Source organism: Lissotriton vulgaris, chromosome 9 (assembly GCF_964263255.1).
Source record: "Lissotriton vulgaris chromosome 9, aLisVul1.2, whole genome shotgun sequence".
NCBI classification, from domain to species: domain Eukaryota; kingdom Metazoa; phylum Chordata; class Amphibia; order Caudata; family Salamandridae; genus Lissotriton; species Lissotriton vulgaris.
In genome coordinates this window covers 603,637,463-603,656,759 of record NC_141697.1, presented here as the reverse complement: position 1 = coordinate 603,656,759, position 19,297 = coordinate 603,637,463, and the positions used below count along the sequence as shown (strand labels likewise).

At 45.8% G+C, this 19,297-nt stretch overlaps 1 protein-coding gene across 7 annotated transcripts in view; it reads left to right on the top strand.

The window, feature by feature from the left end:
* Window positions 1-19,297, top strand: part of LTBP4 (latent transforming growth factor beta binding protein 4) — a 1,439,220-nt gene that overhangs the window by 1,205,955 nt on the left and 213,968 nt on the right. For all 7 annotated transcript variants that reach the window (XM_086938230.1, XM_086938229.1, XM_086938227.1 and 4 more), the window contains 2 exons: window positions 4,165-4,329; window positions 11,134-11,409. In XM_086938230.1, the coding sequence (XP_086794356.1) occupies window positions 4,165-4,329; window positions 11,134-11,409 (441 nt within the window). The remainder of the gene's footprint in view (window positions 1-4,164; window positions 4,330-11,133; window positions 11,410-19,297) is intronic.

Here is a 19,297-nt window from a genome sequence, read left to right as displayed (position 1 = left end):
GCATATGTGATTTGTTTGCTTTTTCAAATCCCATGTATGTCAGAAGTTTCTTCAAACATAGGAACAATCATAAAGAAACATATTTCTGACTTTTTATACAGTCCTCTAGTGCAGTGGTTCCCAAACATTTTTGACCCGTGGCTCCCTTGGCCTAATTGGCAGTTGGCCATGGCTCCCCCCCATGTTTTACCGGTGGACGGGTGGGTGGGGATGTAAGCCCGACCTTGGGTGTACTTCCTGTTGCACTCTGACTGCCCCCTCTGTCCATGGCTGCCCCCGCGCCATCAGACTGCCCCTTCTGTGCATGCCTCCTTTATTTGTGACCTCCGACTACCCCTTCTGTCCATGCCATCTCCATACGTGCCTTCTGACTTCCCCTTCTATCCATGCCTGCTGACTTCGTGCCCTGAGACTGCCCCTTCCCTCCCTGCCTTCTCTCTTCATGCCCTGTGACTGCCCCTTTCCTCCATGCCTGCTCCCTTCGTGCCAGGAGACTGCCCCTTTCCCCCATGCCTGCTCCCTTTGTGCCCTGAGACTGCCTCTTTCCTCCATGCCTTCTCCCTTCGTGCCCTCAGACTGCCTGAGACTGCCCCTTTCCTTCATGCCTTCTCCCTTCGTGCCCTGAGACTGCCCCTTTCCTCCATGCCTGCTCCCTTCGTGCCCTGAGACTGCCCCCTTCCTCCATGCCTTCTCCCTTTGTGCCCTGAGATTGCCCCTTTCCTCCATGCCTTCTCCCTTTGTGCCCTGAGACTGCCTGAAACTGCACCTTTCCTCCATGCCTGCTCCCTTCGTGCCCTGAGACTGCCCCATTCCTCCATGCCTTCTCCCTTCGTGCCCTGAGACTGCCTGAGACTGCCCCTTTCCTCCATGCCTTCTCCCTTCGTGCCCTGAGACTGCCCCTTTCCTCCATGCCTTCTCCCTTCGTGCCCTGAGACTGCCCCTTTCCTCCATGCCTGCTCCATTTGTGCCCTGAGACTGCCCCTTTCCTCCATGCCTTCTCCCTTTGTGCCCTGAGACTGCCCCTTTCCTCCATGCCTTCTCCCTTTGTGCCCTGAGACTGCCCCTTTCCTCCATGCCGTCTCCCTTTGTGCCCTGAGACTGCCCCTTTCCTCCATGCCTGCTCCCTTCGTGCCCTGAGACTGCCCCTTTCCTCCATGCATTCTCCCTTTGTGCCCTGAGACTGCCTGAGACTGCCCCTTTCCTCCATGCCTTCTCCCTTCATGCCCTGAGACTGCCCCTTTCCTCAATGCCTGCTCCCTTCATGCCCTGAGACTGCCCCTTTCCTCCATACCTGCTCCCTTCGTGCCCTGAGACTGCCCCTTTCCTCCATGCCTTCTCCCTTCGTGCCCTCAAACTGCCTGAGACTGCCCCTTTCCTCAATGCCTTCTCCCTTCGTGCCCTGAGACTGCCTGAGACTGCCCCTTTCCTCCATGCCTGCTTACTTCGTGCCCTGAGACTGCCCCTTTCCTCCATGCCTTCTCCCTTTGTGCCCTGAGATTGCCCCTTTCCTCCATGCCTTCTCCCTTTGTGCCCTGAGACTGCCTGAAACCGCCCCTTTCCTCCATGCCTGCTCCCTTCGAGCCCTGAGACTGCCCTATTCCTCCATGCCTTCTCCCTTCGTGCCCTGAGACTGCCTGAGACTGCCCCTTTCCTCCATGCTTTCTCCCATCGTGCCCTGAGACTGCCCCTTTCCTCCATGCCTGCTCCCTTCGTGCCCTGAGACTGCCCCTTTCCTCCATGCCTTCTCCCTTTGTGCCCTGAGACTGCCTGAGACTGCCCCTTTCCTCCATGCCTTATCCCCTTGTGCCCTGAGACTTCCCCTTTCCTCCAAGCCTTCTCCCTTCATGCCCTGAGACTGCCCCTTTCTTCCATGCCTGCTTCCTTCGCGCCCTGAGACTGCCCCTTTCCTCCATGCCTGCTCCCTTCGTGCCCTGAGACTGCCCCTTTCCTCCATGCCTTCTCCCTTCGTGCCCTCAGACTGCCTGAGACTGCCCCTTTCCTCCATGTCTTCTCCCTTCGTGCCCTGAGACTGCCCCTTCCCTCCATGCCTTCTCTCTTTGTGCCCTGAGATTGCCCCTTTCCTCCATGCCTTCTCCCTTTGTGCCCTGAGACTGCCTGAAACTGCACCTTTCCTCCATGCCTGCTCCCTTTGTGCCCTGAGACTGCCCCATTCCTCCATGCCTTCTCCCTTCGTGCCCTGAGACTGCCTGAGACTGCCCCTTTCCTCCATGCCTTCTCCCTTCGTGCCCTGAGACTGCCCCTTTCCTCCATGCCTGCTCCCTTCGTGCCCTGAGACTGCCCCTTTCCTCCATGCCTTCTCCCTTTGTGCCCTGAGACTGCCCCTTTCCTCCATGCCTTCTCCCTTCGTGCCCTGAGACTGCCCCTTTCCTCCATGCCTGCTCCCTTAGTGCCCTGAGACTGCCCCTTTCCTCCATGCCTTCTCCCTTTGTGCCCTGAGACTGCCTGAGACTGCCCCTTTCCTCCATGCCTTCTCCCTTCATGCCCTGAGACTGCCCCTTTCCTCAATGCCTGCTCCCTTCATGCCCTGAGACTGCCCCTTTCCTCCATGCCTGCTCCCTTCGTGCCCTGAGACTGCCCCTTTCCTCCATGCCTTCTCCCTTCGTGCCCTCAGACTGCCTGAGACTGCCCCTTTCCTCAATGCCTTCTCCCTTCCTGCCCTGAGACTGCCTGAGACTGCCCCTTTCCTCCATGCCTGCTTCCTTCGTGCCCTGAGACTGCCCCTTTCCTCCATGCCTTCTCCCTTTGTGCCCTGAGATTGCCCCTTTCCTCCATGCCTTCTCCCTTCGTGCCCTGAGACTGCCTGAAACCGCCCCTTTCTTCCATGCATGCTCCCTTCGAGCCCTGAGACTGCCCTATTCCTCCATGCCTTCTCCCTTCGTGCCCTGAGACTGCCCCTTTCCTCCATGCTTTCTCCCATCGTGCCCTGAGACTGCCCCTTTCCTCCATGCCTGCTCCCTTCGTGCCCTGAGACTGCCCCTTTCCTCCATGCCTTCTCCCTTTGTGCCCTGAGACTGCCTGAGAATGCCCCTTTCCTCCATGCCTTATCCCTTCGTGCCCTGAGACTTTCCCTTTCCTCCATGCCTTCTCCCTTCATGCCCTGAGACTGCCCCTTCCCTCCATGCCTGCTTCCTTTGCGCCCTGAAACTGCCCCTTTCCTCCATGCCTGCTCCCTTCGTGCCCTGAGACTGCCCCTTTCCTCCATGCCTTCTCCCTTCGTGCCCTCAGACTGCCTGAGACTGCCCCTTTCCTCCATGCCTTCTCCCTTCGTGGCCTGAGACTGCCCCTTCCCTCCATGCCTGCTTCCTTCGCGCCCTGAGACTGCCCCTTTCCTCCATGCCTTCTCCCTTTGTGCCCTGAGACTGCCCCTTTCCTCCATGCCTGCTCCCTTTGTGCCAAAACTCAGACTACCCTTTCTTTATATTCCTGTTTCCTTAAAGCGGCGGAGTTATAACGATTATGCAGGTGTCATTTCTAAATGTGTAGCGCTGCCACTGCAATTTCCCACATAGTGCCGCGGCGCCCCTGGCAACGCATAACGGCGCACCGGGGTGCCGCGGCGCGCAGTTTGGGAAACACGGCTCTAGTGAATCAGATTGATGCAGGGGGACATAGTTACTTCCTTAACTGGCCCTTTGATGACATTTGGGTGAAGCTCTGATTAACATCTTATGATGTTCATGATCATTTTAATTTTTTTTATTCTCTAAGATACCTTTTATAATAGGTGTTTTTCTTTGGATGAAAACATCTATGTCTAAATTTCAGAGTAGGACCTATAAGTGACAATCTTACACAAACGTACATTGTATAATCTGCCAAATTCAATGTTCCATAGGTACTTTAACCACACTGGATTTAGAGAAATCAACAAATAACTGGTAAATCATGGGAAGAGATCTTTGGCTTGATTTAGAGTTTGTCGGATGGGCTATGTTTTGTCACAAATGTGATGAGTATACCTTCTGCCTTATTACAAGTGCCATCAGATATAATGCACTTGTAATAATAGGGACAGGAAATCTGTCATTTTAGTAACTTTAGTAATGGGGCACTCATCCACCAAAGCATAAATCAGGCTTTTTTAAGTCATAACCTAGAGTGGAAGATATTTTCGATTGATAGTTTCATACTGTCATTTTTCAGATGACTTCAAAGAAATCTGCCCCGCTGGGCCTGGTTACCACTATTCTGCTGCCGACCTGAAGTTCAACACACGTTTCCTTGGCCATGATCAGCCAAGGGTACCCATCCATCGTCCGGTGGCACCCCGCCATCCCACACAAGCATCACCTGCCAAGGATGTCACAGGTAAAGGCATAATGGGCAACTGTCAGAGGGCTATGAAACCACAGTCCGCATGACCAAACCAGTTCTTAGGTTTTTGTTAGTGGGACCATTAGTTCATTTTAAAATTGGGGAAATTGAAATTTTAAGAATGCGAAAAAAAGTTGAATGATAAGAAGAAGGAAAAGTTCAAATATAAGGGAATCAGGATTTTTTGCAAATTTTGTGAAATGTTGGAATCGTTTTCTTACACAAAGTTTGTGATTGTTTTTTGAAACTGCAATAATTTTAAATTTGTTGATACTTGCAATGTTTTTTTTCTTTTTAAATGGTGATACTAAATCCTGTAAAAGTTGTTTTGAGGGAAATGATGCCTTAAAACCCTAATTTGGGTGGGAGAATTATCTGTAAAAAATGCATGCTGTGGGACAAATGCTCGCATGAAACCTTTTTTCCATGCATTTTAACTACCAGATATATAATTTTGCAAATTCGACGAAATTCAAAACTTCATTTTCCAACTTTGCCAATGTACTGGCAAAATTTGAATACCTTTAATTTTTTCCTTGATGGAGGCCACTGTAATGGTCGCTTTGTCATTTTCACAAAAAATTGCCTGCTCGTGAAGATTCTTGAAACAGAAAGGATTTGGAGGTGAATTTTCCTATAAAATATTTTTTTGCCAAAATGATACTTATAAAATTGAGCTTATGCAAGGGAGATTTCCAGTAATATTTATTGTGTATGATTTTATTATGTGATCTTCTTTAAAACTTTGCTAACAATTGTGATCTGTGAACAAATATGACAAGGGTTATCTATGAAAACCTTCACAACTTTGTAAAACATTTTTATCCATGCGACCCAAAAATACAATACATTTAAATAAGCCAAATATTTCAATATTATTTAAAGTTATAGCCAGGGTACTTTTATATTCTGAATTGATATAATACTAACCGACAGCCATCCTCAGTTACAACCCAACATGAATCCCAAGTCAGGTGGAAGGCAGACCAAATAGAGTATACACCTCAGTATCATAACAGTCAATGCAACCTATAACATTGTGTTAATATGGTACTGGTATAATTAAAATTGAGGACTGGATTGTGTAGGGTATTTGGTCCTTCATCTTTAAACACAGCTTTCATGAATGTGGAATGCAAAGGTCACAGAGTCAATTTCTCAGATGGGATGTCCAATAAACTCAATTCCAAAGGCTATATATCCAAGCCACCATCCACCACTCCTCAACTCTTTGTGGAGACCCATTTATGTAGGTCCTACACCCACTTATTCCCACTGTGACCTGGACTCAAGTTTCAGCCAATGGTTATGAACATTTTTCCTGGAGTCAGTCCCACATATATACATTTGGCAGTCAACCGACCCTGCTTTTTATCTGGTAAAAATCCTGGTAAATCCCACTTAGGGGATGGCTCCAGTGCAGTGCCAGCCAATTCACATGTCGCATCTTAGACAGTACTGATCAATATGTGGGATCATGGAATTCTGAAATGTGAGAGGTATGCTTGGAGCATTTTCATTTTTTTTATTTGAATTTTTTTAAGGCACAGAAACAATCAAGATGCAATTGATCATAAGCACGTTTAGTACATAGACTCCAATAACTTACAATTGAGGCATGCATACATTTTTTTAAACCATATCAACAGTTAGTCTAGGTAGAGCAGCATAGTCACTTGATCTAGAGGGAGAAAAAATTCAACTCCAATTTTTTATTGGCGAATGAGTGCAGGCATGAATCTGTTACTCCATTGAACGTTACCTTCTTTCGTAATAAATCTGCAGAACGGAGCTCAAAGTTTTTATGCCTGATAAATATTGATGTTAATTTCTCTATTGTATATATATTCCACAACTTTGTCCGCCATAGAGACACCAGCAGCGATTCCGCAACTTCCACATGTGGGCTACATCAAGCCTGGCTGCCAAGAGCAAAAGTGTTATGATGAACTTTCTAGTTGGAGTAGTAAAGGGGTAGGAACTATCTTCTCCTGTGTGGACCACTAAGATTACAAGAAGGTCTTGTTCAAGCTTGATATTAATGATCTCTTTTATGTGGGATACAATTTCTTCCCAGTACATCTTTATATTAGAAAAAGATAAATGCATATGCAACCAATTTTGAAATCGTATCAAGCATGCATAAAATGCTGGATTCCTAGAAGTAAAGCTTGTTGACTCCCCTCTACTGGAAAGTGGGACAGTCGAAGAAGCTGTTGGAAATTAGGTGAGTAGATGCAGAGCAACGTTATTTGTAGGTGTCGCTCTTGAGAACGTGCAGGAATGGCTGGAAGAAAACACCACTGTATACCAATCAAAGATGGCATCATAACAAAATTGTTTATGATAGATAAAGTGTTGGTTCTAGAGCTGATTGTAAATGGGTTTTCCAACATGGAGGCTTTGGCCCTGCACAGAGCATTCCATGACGTTCATTGCCCCTTTCTACGTCAATAAAATCTGGAGGGTGTAGTAGTTTACTTAAAAACAAAACATTATAACACAAAATAAGTATGAATAAGAACAGGTCGAGGTGTGGGGCCCCTTAATACTTGCTCTCAAAAGTTAAATATTTTTGGGAAGAGTTAATCTAGAGAGAATAAATATTTTTATTCAAAACACCAGACAAATCACGGTATTCAAAAATAGCCAATAGCAAAAGACCAGGCCCCGATTCTGAGTCAGGTGGAGCAAAATGACAGCACAGAATGTTCCTCCACCTGATTTAGAGTGCGTAGGTGTTCCACACCTCTGGGAATATTTACACCAAAGTGACTGAGTGTGGCGTTAGCCTTCTTGGCTTAACGCTGCACTCCGCCACTTCAGAAACGCAGAGCTGCACCATATTTAAAATAATGTCGACTAAAGACAATGGGGAGTAGCAGACTTGCATCATTTTTGGTTTTTTTTGCACTTTCAGGAATGAACTAGAAAGGAAAGAGCTGAGGCTGGACAGAAGTTAGCCTTGTCAGAGAACAGACAGCGTATTATAGATTAAACAGCCTCACTGTGTTGTATCCACTTTTTCTACCAAGACCCAAAGGGATGGGGGCAATAGTTGTCACAATGTTTTGCATAACGTTTATAACTTTATGTTATCTGCAAATTACTACTTGCTTTTAAGTGATGAAATTTGCTTTCTGCTTTTTTTAAAAGTTGGAATTCATTGATAAAATGTTCTGAATGGTGTTAACACATGTTTACTACAAAACATAAAGCTTGCATATCTTTGCACATACGTGGTCTTATCTGTTAAATCAATTTAAATAATAGTTCTGTATTTGATCAGGCCCATCTTTGCTTTAGTAGAAAGTTGATAGGCATTACCAAAAGATCTGATCACTTTGAATGTCTCTTTAACTTTTCATCAACCAATCACTGCTTGCAGACAGAGCTACATACAACTTGAACCTAGCCATTCCACTGTTTTTTAAGATAGAAATGTAAAGTTCCTTTTAGGAAAGTTTGCCTTGTTTGTTGTCATCATTTTGGAGGATATTGTCCCACAGGAAATATTTTTTGAGTTTTTATTTTCAAAATGTTACGGAAAAATTGCCAACCCCATTGTCTTTTCAAATCTGCTCCAGAATGTACTTTGATGCTGGACTTTTTCGGAATATTTAGTGGAAAACAGGTTAATTGAGTCATAACACTACAATTCCTTCAGACAAATAGGTGACTTTAACGACTACTGAACTATTCATATAGTTATTGGTTTACCATGGAGTATTAATCCAACGCGCTTTACATAACATGAAACATAGATTCTTCAATACACATGAAGAAAGTAACCCACAAAGGTACCCCAAGGTAACATCCCATTTAGCTGTGGCCCAAAAAAATTGAATTTCCTAAAGAAAGAATAATGCAAGTGGAAGATCATTCCAAATATAGGGAGCCAGCGATATAAAGGAACGAAAGCTGGAAGAGACACACAAAGTTAGAGATACCGAAAACAGAGGTTAAACCCCAGAAGGCAAAGAGCAGACTGAAGTACATAAAGAACTCTGGGGACACCAATAAGGTGGGGCAAAAGTAGGGAGACATTTAAAGATTATACAATTATAGGATTTGAACTGTAACAAAACTAGAAGCCAATTTAGGTTGCACTCAATAGGCTCAGGTATGAGTACAGTAGTAGAGAAAAGAGAAGTCAGTTTTGAATAAAGTGAAGTAGAGTAAGCAGATATTTTAGAAGGTCTGCATCAAGAGAGGAATAGTAGGTAATTCAGGAAAGAGCCAGTGACTGAAGCAACATTTTAAGTAAAGACGGTATAATTAAATGTAATTGTTCAGATGTTATACAGGTGTAAGTGGAAGAACTTCACAACCTAAGACAGTTGCACCGAGGAATTCAGTAATGATTCAAAAATGATGCCAAGATTCCTCGATAAAGAAGATAATGAAATGAAAGTAGTGGAGAAGTAAATAGGAGAAGGAACAGCAATGGCTGTAGAGGAAGAAAAAAAAGAGAATCTTGGTTTCTTAGAGCAGAGTTTCAGAAAGTGCAATGACATCCAGATTTCAATTGCAGCTAGAGAAGCCATCATCTGTGAGAATTAAACCCACACGAAAAAACTAACAGAATGGTATATAATGAGAAGATCTGAGGGTTAAGGACTGAGCCTTGAGGGCTACCGTAAGAGTAAGATAAGGAAAGGATACAACCCTTTTTAAAGGAATAAAGAAGAAAAGCCCCAAAAGAAAGGAGTGAAACCAGTGAAGAGCAGTTCCATGTTTAGATGTAGAATGTGTGATGATAGAATGGGCCACTGTGCTCAAGCAGCAGAGAGGTCAATGGGAATGAGAATAGGGGGCTGTGTTTTGGGAGAGCATTCAGTTGTGCTGGTGACAGGCAGTAAGAAGCGTGACAGTGCGTAGATCAGATTGAACGGGTCAGAGAAGTTCATTAGACAGAAGGAAAGAAAAAAAAGAGAATACAGTCTAATATACTAGAGAGAAAAGGAAGATGAGACATAGGCCAGAAATTAGAGAGGGGTCATTAGTGTCTAAAGAAGGCTTTACAGGTACTGGTAGGATAACAGCAGATTGAAAAGATAAAGGAAATCTTCCTGTTAAGACCCTTTCAATCAATATAACTCTTTCTCTGCCAATTACCCCCTGTTGTCTCTTCCTTACCAAATTTGAATATCATGTGCTTATCAAAACACAATACTGTAGGGAATTATATGAGCTTCCACTAATATGCTAAAGTTGAATTCCTTCTTCGGTAAAAAAGACTGTTCCTAAGGCATGCTGTCTCATAATGCATGTTTGGGTATATCCTACCAGTCTTTAATTCAGTCAGTCTGGAAAGGGGCGACCATTCGGTCCCCCCGAACGTATGGCGGAGTACCACTATCCCCCCGGGAAGCCATCTTGGGCGGGAGGCGAGTCTCGGCTGGTATGCCCGAAGCGGCGTAGCCGGGGCGCGCCTTTTTCCCGCCCTGGAGTGGGCTGGCCTAGACACTGACGCGGCCGGGCCACGCCCTCGGGGCAGGCCGGGGCGGGTTTACGCCCGCCCTTTTATCCGTCTTCAGGGCGGGCGTAAACCCGCCCCGGCCTGCCCCGAGGGCGTGGCCCGGCCGCGTCAATGTCTAGGCCAGCCCACTCCAGGGCGGGAAAAAGGCGCGCCCCGGCTACGCCGCTTCGGGCATACCAGCCGAGACTCGCCTCCCGCCCAAGATGGCTTCCCGGGGGGATCGTGGTACTCCGCCATACGTTCAGGGGGACCGAATGGTCGCCCCTTTCCATAATGCATGTTTGGGTATATCCTACCAGTCTTTAATTCAGTCAGTCAGTCATCTCTTTATGTGATCCATTTAAAATACAGATCACAAAAGTACAAAACTTATTAAAAGTAATCACTTTGTGTCAACGTTCTTTAGTCAGACTACTGAAGGCTGGACCATTGTAAATAGACAATTAATTACACTATCATTCAAAATATTTGAAGCCATACATCATTGGGGCCTAGGTAAATATTGTTTCATATGTACATCACTTCTGCTCTGTTTTTAGAATTACTCACCAGCCTTCAACAAACACTGATGAGACTTTGTAGGTTAAATCTTTATTAAAGTTAGAAATGGTGTCTTATAATAAGTACAGTACTCTACTTTCCACAGTACAGAAAGTCAATCGATGTTAAAGCTGCATTGTAGGGGACAATATAAAACTAAAATAATATGATAGCATGCAACCATGAGACTTTATAACTGCAAATGTTAGGCATTTGTTCACTCAAGTTTTTGTATGCAATTTATTCGAAATATATTCTAAGTGTTCTTTTTTAAATCTAGCAAGATTTACATATTCAGCAGTATGAAAAGTTGAGTTAAAAAAAATCTTAGAACAATTGACAAAATTCCAGTATCTTGAGGATAATGTTACATTCTACTAGTCAGATGAAAGAGTCCTCTTTGGACTGAACAGTTACCATCCATCCATCCATCCATCCATCCATCCATCCATCCATCCATCTATCTATCTATCTATCTATCTATCTATCTATCTATCTATCTATCTATCTATCTATCTATCTATCTATCTATCTATCTATCTATCTATCTATCTATCTATCTATCTATCTATCTATCTATCTATCTATCTATCTATCTATCTATCTATCTATCTATCTATCTATGTATCTATCTATCTATCTATCTATCTATCTATCTATCTATCTATCTATCTCTTCAGAGAGTGTCTTCTGTGTGGTGATAAACTGTGTGACCACTCTTCTTTGTAGACTTGCTCATTTGCCTCTTATAGAAATCTCACCTAATGTTCCTGCAGTGCATGAAGAAAGAAGACCAGGGAGACCTGTGGTCCCAGAGGAGAGAAGGCCAATAAGGCCAGCTACCCCAGTTGTCATTGAGGAAAGGACAGGAGATGCTGCAGGGGACTTGTGGCCAGTGAGGCCACCCATCTCTGAGGACAGGCGACCTGTGCAGCCGGCTGTCCCCGAGGAGAGACGGCCTGTAAGACCTGCTGTGTCTGAGGACAGAAGACCCTTCATCCCAGCTGTACTGTCCCCTACTGCCCGTTCACCATTGATTACACCTGCACCAGGTAAGACTGATGGAAAGTAAAAATGTAAAATGTAAATTGATACTTGTATAGCGCACTACTCACCCGCAAGGGTCTTAAGGCGCTTGTACCAAAACCGCTGTGGAACCCATCCTGGCTTTCCCTGTGAGGCGTCCACTCCTGGGCACCCCCAAGGTGGAGGCCAGGCATCCTTAGCGTTGTGGGGGCCGTTGTGGAGATTAAGCAAGCTATTGCCCAGAGTTGCAGAGTGGGACTCCATGATTGGAATAGGCACCGAGGCGAGAATTATCAGGTCCGTGGAATTTTGAGCCCAAGACCCGCCAAGGCGGGGAATTGAACCCTGGTCCTGGGCTAGACCTCTGCATTAGGGTCTGCTGCTCTAACCATTGAGCCACACTTCTCCATTCAAATGAATACAATCGGAGGTGCTAAATGCAGCAGGTTTCATAAATAACTGTTTTAACCGAAGCTTGCAGCAGAGGACGAAAAGGGATGTCTGATTGTATAATATTGCATATTTTTTTCACTGTTTCATGCAGTGTGATGGAAATTGTCTGAATACCTGTAACAGCTTTATCTGAATATTGGATTCATTTTGAATCTGTACAGATTAGATTTCCAGAATTGGGGTTAGTCTTTTTACAAGGGCTTTCTTGAGCCGTCTTGGAGGGGTTTTATAATGTATCCATTTTAAGGAGGAATATTAATGGTTCTTCGGCTACTTTCAGGAAATGTTTATTGTTATATATTTAGGTGTGAATAACTTGGCCAGGTAGTTTCTTGGAGTGAAATATCTTTTATATATTTGTTATAAAGCACATTTTGAAGATTTTGTCTTTGGGCTTAAAAAAGGGTCATTGGCCTTATGGACCTTTTTATACCCTGTGGTTTCCATCTGGCACGGCGAAACAGACATTTTCAATGGACACTTACGTTGATGTCCCCGTGTGGTGGTTCTTATCCCTTTAGCAATTTAAACCTTATTTTAAATGTTTTGACTTTGATATCCTTTGAGGCAATGCCATCAAGTGACATTGCCATGCTGCTTAGCTTATTTGCCTTCTCATTTAGTTGAATTTTAACCCTGACAGTTACCACTACTTTGTTTGCCACTGTATGATGTACCGTTACGTCGTGGAAAGGTTAAAAGAAAGATAAAGCTTAGGGCAAGGATTAGCCCAAGGGTAATGCTTAGGAACTAGTGACAAGATATAAGCCATGATAAGGTGATAGGAACGAAGCAAAGGCAATGCACTGGTTAAAAATGGATTGATGCTGTGGGTGTTGTTGAGGTGTATCTTCTTGTGTTAAGGATAGTGACTTAATGTACAAGAGGTATTGGCAAAGATTTGGCGATGTCAAACTTGTGGGTGGTGAACGGATTCACCGGTTGCAGGATCCAATTGGCCCGCTTCATCAATCGTGCAGCATCTGTCTCGTACAACCAGTTGTGGCCGGCATAGCTTGCGGGTGGGGGAGTGGGCGTGGGTATTCACAGGGGAGGTCACACAGGGGGTTGTGAATGCAGGAGGGAGCACAAATTGAAAAAAATAATAAAAGTCACTTAACTTGCCGCCGCCGGGTCCTCTGCTCTTGCTCTCCTGCTCTGACTTCCGAAGAGGGAAGCAGGCAGCCAGTCTCCCTCCCCTAAGCCATCACAATGATGCAGTGAAGCGTTGTGATTGGTCTGAACGCCGTGACCCAGTGCTCAGCCAGGGGCTGATGACGTGGCCATGTTCTCTTTGCGGGCTGTAATGCAGCCTGCATGGAGAAGTGGGAAAGTGCGCATGACTGGTTTGAGCCACCCTAGAGAGCCGACAAAACAGTCACTGCACACTTCGGATTGAGCAAACCACTCCTCCCCTGCCCTCCTCTGTTAACAGAGCAGTCCCGCCGCCTGCAAAGGAAACATAAGATGTTAATGACTGAAAGTTATTATCATTTTATGTTTTTGCTGCTAGTACTGCTTGAAAGCAGTGGGGCGACGCTTCTCCGCCTTATCGGTGGAGCCTCCACTGCGTACAACACGCCAACAGCATGCTCATTGTGTGCAGTGCCTGATTCACAGGTTACAACTCTCTGAGATGGGGCATTATTGTAGTAGTGCATCATTCTACCCCTTGAAGCATTGCTTAACTTGCACCTGTGTCTGTGACCGCAACTGTCTGGTATGACTGTTATCAATATGCACCGGGCGTTGTGCCTATAGTGAGGTCAGAATTTGCACCTCTTCGTGGTTTATGTGACCCGAGTTGTCTGGTGCAGTCAACATCGACAGGCACCTGACATTTTGCCTCATTTCCAAGGAGGCACAGGTTTTACAACTCTTTGTTGTATGTGACCAGAATGGTCAGGTGTGACCCGTATCATTGTACACCTGCCACTGTGCCCGGATTGCCTTGGTGCGACTCTGATCAATATGTACCTGACGGGGGACATCCTCCTTCAGACAGCCGCCCCCACTTCATTCTCCATTCAGCTACTGTTCCCTCCTCGGCAATCAGTGCAGCAGGCCATCTGCCCTTTCTTCAATCGGCCTTCCCAGACGACATTGTGTTGTCGGGTAGTATTACCCAATTCAGGCCTGGGTGGTGAGAGTGACTGACCGGGCTGGAGGATTGCTTCGGAGAATGATTGGAAGTGGGTCAAGTGACTGTGTGACCCCCAGTGCTTTGCCCTTGGGGACCCCTTTGGCGTGGCCGTCTATTGCCCTCAGCCCGTGTGTGCTCTGCATCCTGTGGGTGAACTTCTCAAATGGTTGCCAAACCCATTTTGCTAACTGCCTCCTAATTAACCTTGCGGCCTACCCCCACATGCTTCCTGGGACCCTGACTTAGAGTGTCTTCAGCCTTGTGTGGCCTAGTGCCCAAGGGCATGGGATGTCTCCAGTCTGTGGTTGTAGAATAGGCTAGGTGAGTTGGAGGGCAGAGGAAGGCTTAGGCCACAGGGTTTGCAGTGTGTAACAAATTGACCTGCTGGGTATCAATGCACCGCATTAGGGTGCTGAATGCATATGTGTGCGAGTGCTTCCGTACTGACTTGCCTGATATCCGTTGCACCACTTAGGGGTGCCAAGTGAGTGTGTGTGTGGGAGTGACAGTGGGAAACTGCCTGTGATTCACAACACTGGTTGCCTGATACATTGATTTCTTGCCAGAATAGCATTACATGTGACATTGGTTTTACCTGCACAGCCTTTTTCCGCGGTGCTGCTAAAAAGTATTATCATTTGTGGTATGTACATATTTCTGATAAAGTTATGACCCTGGGTGCACCCTACAGCTGTGTGTTATTGTGTTATAAGAGTCGCTGGAAAGGGCCTGGAGTGGGCAACATATGGCACAGAATAAGGGTGCTGGGTGGGGCGTAGGCTAGGATCCTTCCCAAGTGTGCATATTACTGATGTAATGTGAACACTGCTAGGCTTAGTACTGCCAGTAATAATTCCCAATGTTATTTATTCCCAGGAATACATGATGCTTATGTTGTGTTGATTATTATGTGTGTTGAATACAAACGTTATTTACATACATCAACTGTGAAGTCTCTTTTGTGATGCTCAAGGTATTTATCGTGAGTGAGTGCTGTGCCAATGCTTTACACATTGCCTCTGTGGTGAGCCTGACTGCTCAGTGCCAAGCTGCACACGTGTGAGTACAGGTTATACAGTGTGTGTGTAATCACCTGCCCCTGACGGGAATGGTATGTTCTGCCTCGAGTACTGCTCCAGCCAACCAGAAAAAGCCATTTCCAACAAGTATGCTCCAGTTAAGTGATTCTCCTAAAATGTAATGAGCTTTCATTGATAATTGCCTCTGTTTATGGTAGGACAAGCGTACTCACACTTTCAATGGCTACTGTGAGCACTCTGAAATGATGTTCTTTCACTAGAAACCAGGATGTCATCTTGGAAACAGCTCACACACACCATCCCAATTAAAATCATATGCATGGACTTGGAACATCGATATGGCTAGAGAGGCCTGTCACTTGTACTGATATGCCGTAAAAGGAATTAAAAGAACATAAGGAAACACACATTTTAATTGAGGCATTTGGTTTTAGTGCCTCAATTCTTTTATTTATTGTTTTTTTAATTGTGTTTCTTCATTCTTTAACCTTTACAATACAAAATATTTTAAAATCAAAGTATACATAAGCAAACATAATTAGCTACCTAAAAACAAAGTTGATAGTTACTTAAAGCACACAACACATTAAGAGGTGGCCATTCCACTGGTGACTGCCGGCAACGAAGATTGGGTTTTCTAGTGCTTCACAAATATAGACCCTGATCTCTAACAGTACAAATCCAATCCGACCACTTCTTTGTACACCTTGGCCAATCATCTAGTCTTTCTTCCTTAAAGGTGTTATATAAATCTGAACCTCTCGACAGGTCCCTTGTACCTTTCAAGAATTATGGCCATATAGTCCCAAATTCTAGCTCTCTGCATTCCTATCTTTTCTGTGGTGGTAAAGTGCTTATCTCAGGTTGATTGTTGATTTGTGTTGAATTTAACGGTAGATATATTTAGTTTCACCAAAAATATTGTCACATATGTTGAAATTGTCTGCTTAAAACAGTGAATAGCACAGTATAGCGACTTCTTTAAATCTAATACCCCTCAATTGGAAAGGTACACATACATAGGGAAGTCTACATTTGCTATTCTAACTCCTTATTAGTGGTAATTGATAGGTATGGGCGAATTTTGCGAATCTCGCAATCCGCAAAATCCGCGAATTCCCGCGAATTTGCGGATTTTTTTTAATGTTCTCACAAGTTTCTGCAAGTTCGCGAGGGTTTTGTACAATTTTGCAAATTGCAAAATTGTACAAAACGCGTGCGAACTTGCAGAAACCCGTGCGAACACAATGTGCCCAGTAGGGCATGTGCCTCTTGTGTGAATAAAAGGTCAGAGAAAGATCAGTTCAGCAGATGAAGAGAAAGAAGCTCCTGGTCACAGGAACAGCACGGGTATTGCGCTCCTGAAAGTCAAGGATGCAAAGCCTATCCAGCATCACAGCTGATTTTCCACGGTAGATTTGGGAAGAAGGCACACCTGTCCAGCCTCGACGACGCTCACAATTGTTTTTGGGCTAATGAATGAGTCACTGAATTTGAGCATCAACTAGTTCGAGCGACCATGTGTGTGTTACTATGCAATCGCCCCGAAGGGCGCAGGGGTCCCTTGAGTGAGCTGCAGACCTGTGCCCAGCCATGCAACTATTTTACAATGGCGCCAGCAAGCTGCCAGCGCCGTTGTAAAATAGTTACAAAGTTAGCTTGCACAGGAAGCACTTAGATAAAATAAAGCAGCACCTGCTTCGTTTTTGCTAGTGGTTCCTGTGCAAGCTAACTTTGTAACTATTTTACAACGGCGCTGGCAGCTTGCTGGCGCCATTGTAAAATAGTTGCATGAGTGGGGGTTCAACTTTTGAACCCGTTACGTTCGCGGATTTTTTTTTGCGGATTTTGCGGGAAATCCGCAAAATTCGCGGATTGCGGATTTCCCAAAAATCCACAACATCCGCGAGCGTAACGGATTACCCGCTCACACTTAGTAATTGATATTCCATGTAGTTGCAAGTCAGTATTACATCTTCGTTGTAGTAACTCCTTACCCTTGAACACTGAACCTGTCTTGCGATGCAACTGAAGGAACAATTTATTATTCACTGGCATTTGTGGGCAGGCTTTGTTCCAGGTCAAATATGGTGCCATGTGAGGAGCTATAACCTATTATTCATGCCCTCAACCTACATCTCTGCTTTTATTCATTAGAAAGGTCTATTCTGGCTTATTCTAAAGAATAAGATGCATTTAAACTAGTAGGATTCTAGATATTCCTTTGCGATAATTGCTAAATTTCCTTTGAAGAAATTATGTGAACTACCCAACAAATTATGTGAAATTCAATGTCATTACACAAAGTGCTAAATAGTAATTTTGCGCTATTTAGCTTGAAGTGCACCCTTGCGAGGACTCATTTCGCACTGAAAAAAGAGCACACATTGCACTGGCCACGAACATCAGTCACTCGCTTTCGGTTCGTGCGCATTGTCACAGTGCTAACTCAATAGGATTTTTACGCAAATGTAATTTAAGTACATAGGGCCATATTCACAAGGAGCTATCACCGAATTAACGGCACTTTATCGCAGCCAAAGTCGTGATAAATTTACCCCACCATTCACAAGCAGGTGCTAACAGCCGACAGCACCAGTTTTTCCGCAATAGCAGCCGCAAAAAACATGACCACATAGGATCCCAGCAACTATTGCTAATTAGATGCAGAGAAGGCGTTCCCGTGCAAAACCGCGACAACAACACACCTCAACATTCACAACGACCAGACAGATCGGCGATAAGAACACAAAACACGTGATAAGGCGCGTTAGCAGCAGGAATTTTACACCTGCTCTGACTTGGTGTAAAGTCAGACCACAGCCTGCACCACAAAAGGGAGCCCAGCACAGGGCGTCATTGGAAGGGCAACAGATGCCATGAAGCTACTCATCATGCAGCCCGGACACCCAAGAGAGCCACACACCCACCCAGCACCCCCCACACCCCCTGACTACCACAGAGGCAGCGCAGACAAAGACAGCAGCCCCGCAGGAAACGCACCTTCCTCACAGGCCCAACATCTGACAATGTCACTGTCCGCTACAGGCTGAAAGGATCAACACCCACGCATCCTGGCCGTCATCGCCCAACAGGCCAACTGCACCAACACAGCGGACAACCAACATCCCACCCCACACCAAGCTGCTGGCTGTGCACCACCTGTTGGCCCCTGGGACACCCCAAACAACACCCGCCAGAGTCAGCGGAGTCTCACAGCCAGCCACATCTAAAACCCTATCCTGGACATCACCATCATCCTGGCACCCCAGTCCCCGTACGGCCAACACAATGCGCAGGACCCGCTGGAGACACAGCAAGGACCATACGCCATAGCCGGATGCACACACGTGTAGGGAGCAATCCACTGCACAGATGTCCCACCTGTGCCCCGTGGTGACACAGCACATAATCAGCGCAACAGGAAGCACACGTCACACATCAATGTGCAGGCAATATCCGAACACCGTGGGACCTCCACCTATGTCGCCTCCAATTACACAGCCTGTGTGCATGATCCCTTCACGCTCCAACAGTCCAACATCAACCAGCCGTCCCAGGATGGGACCAAGGGACATGCACAGCCTCTTGGCAACTTCCCAATTAACACCCCACTCACCTCTACTCCACAACCATGAAATCCACAACTCTGGCAATGCACATGTCACAAGTCCACAACCAAGATGCACAACAACATGCCCACCTACCAGACACAATAGAACAATTCACAATGGTAACCTGGGAAAGCCGTGAACATGACAAATTACGGTATGGCACCTCAGCCACACAATAGATGAATGTTGGGAGAGGAGGCAACCAGGCATGTGTGAAGGATGCAGTAGAACCATGATTGGGAAAGTATACATGGCAGCAAAGGGCTGAACGAACCGCAGTATACAGAACACACCCCTACCCACGGCTACATACACCTCTGGTGAATGGAGTGTAGTGGATAGTGGACTCAACCATGTCACCCCAGCCAGTAGAGGTCCTTGCGGAAATGTTGCCTGTTACGACCCACCCATAAGCGTGAGCAGAGTGGGATGGGCGGCGTATGCCAGGACAGCGTAGGGGTGTGAATAAAAAGCACGTAGCCCTGAGAGTTGTCCTCTTCCAGAAAGCCCAACGTCTCTGCCAGGGTGGTGTCTCCTACCCCGCCATGTTGCCGACACCGTCCTCGTTAGCGGAGTTGCCTGAGATCCTGTGCACCTGCCATACCCCAGCCCGCTGGACCACAAACCCGTTAGGGCCGACCCTACGCAGCCAGGCCACACTAAT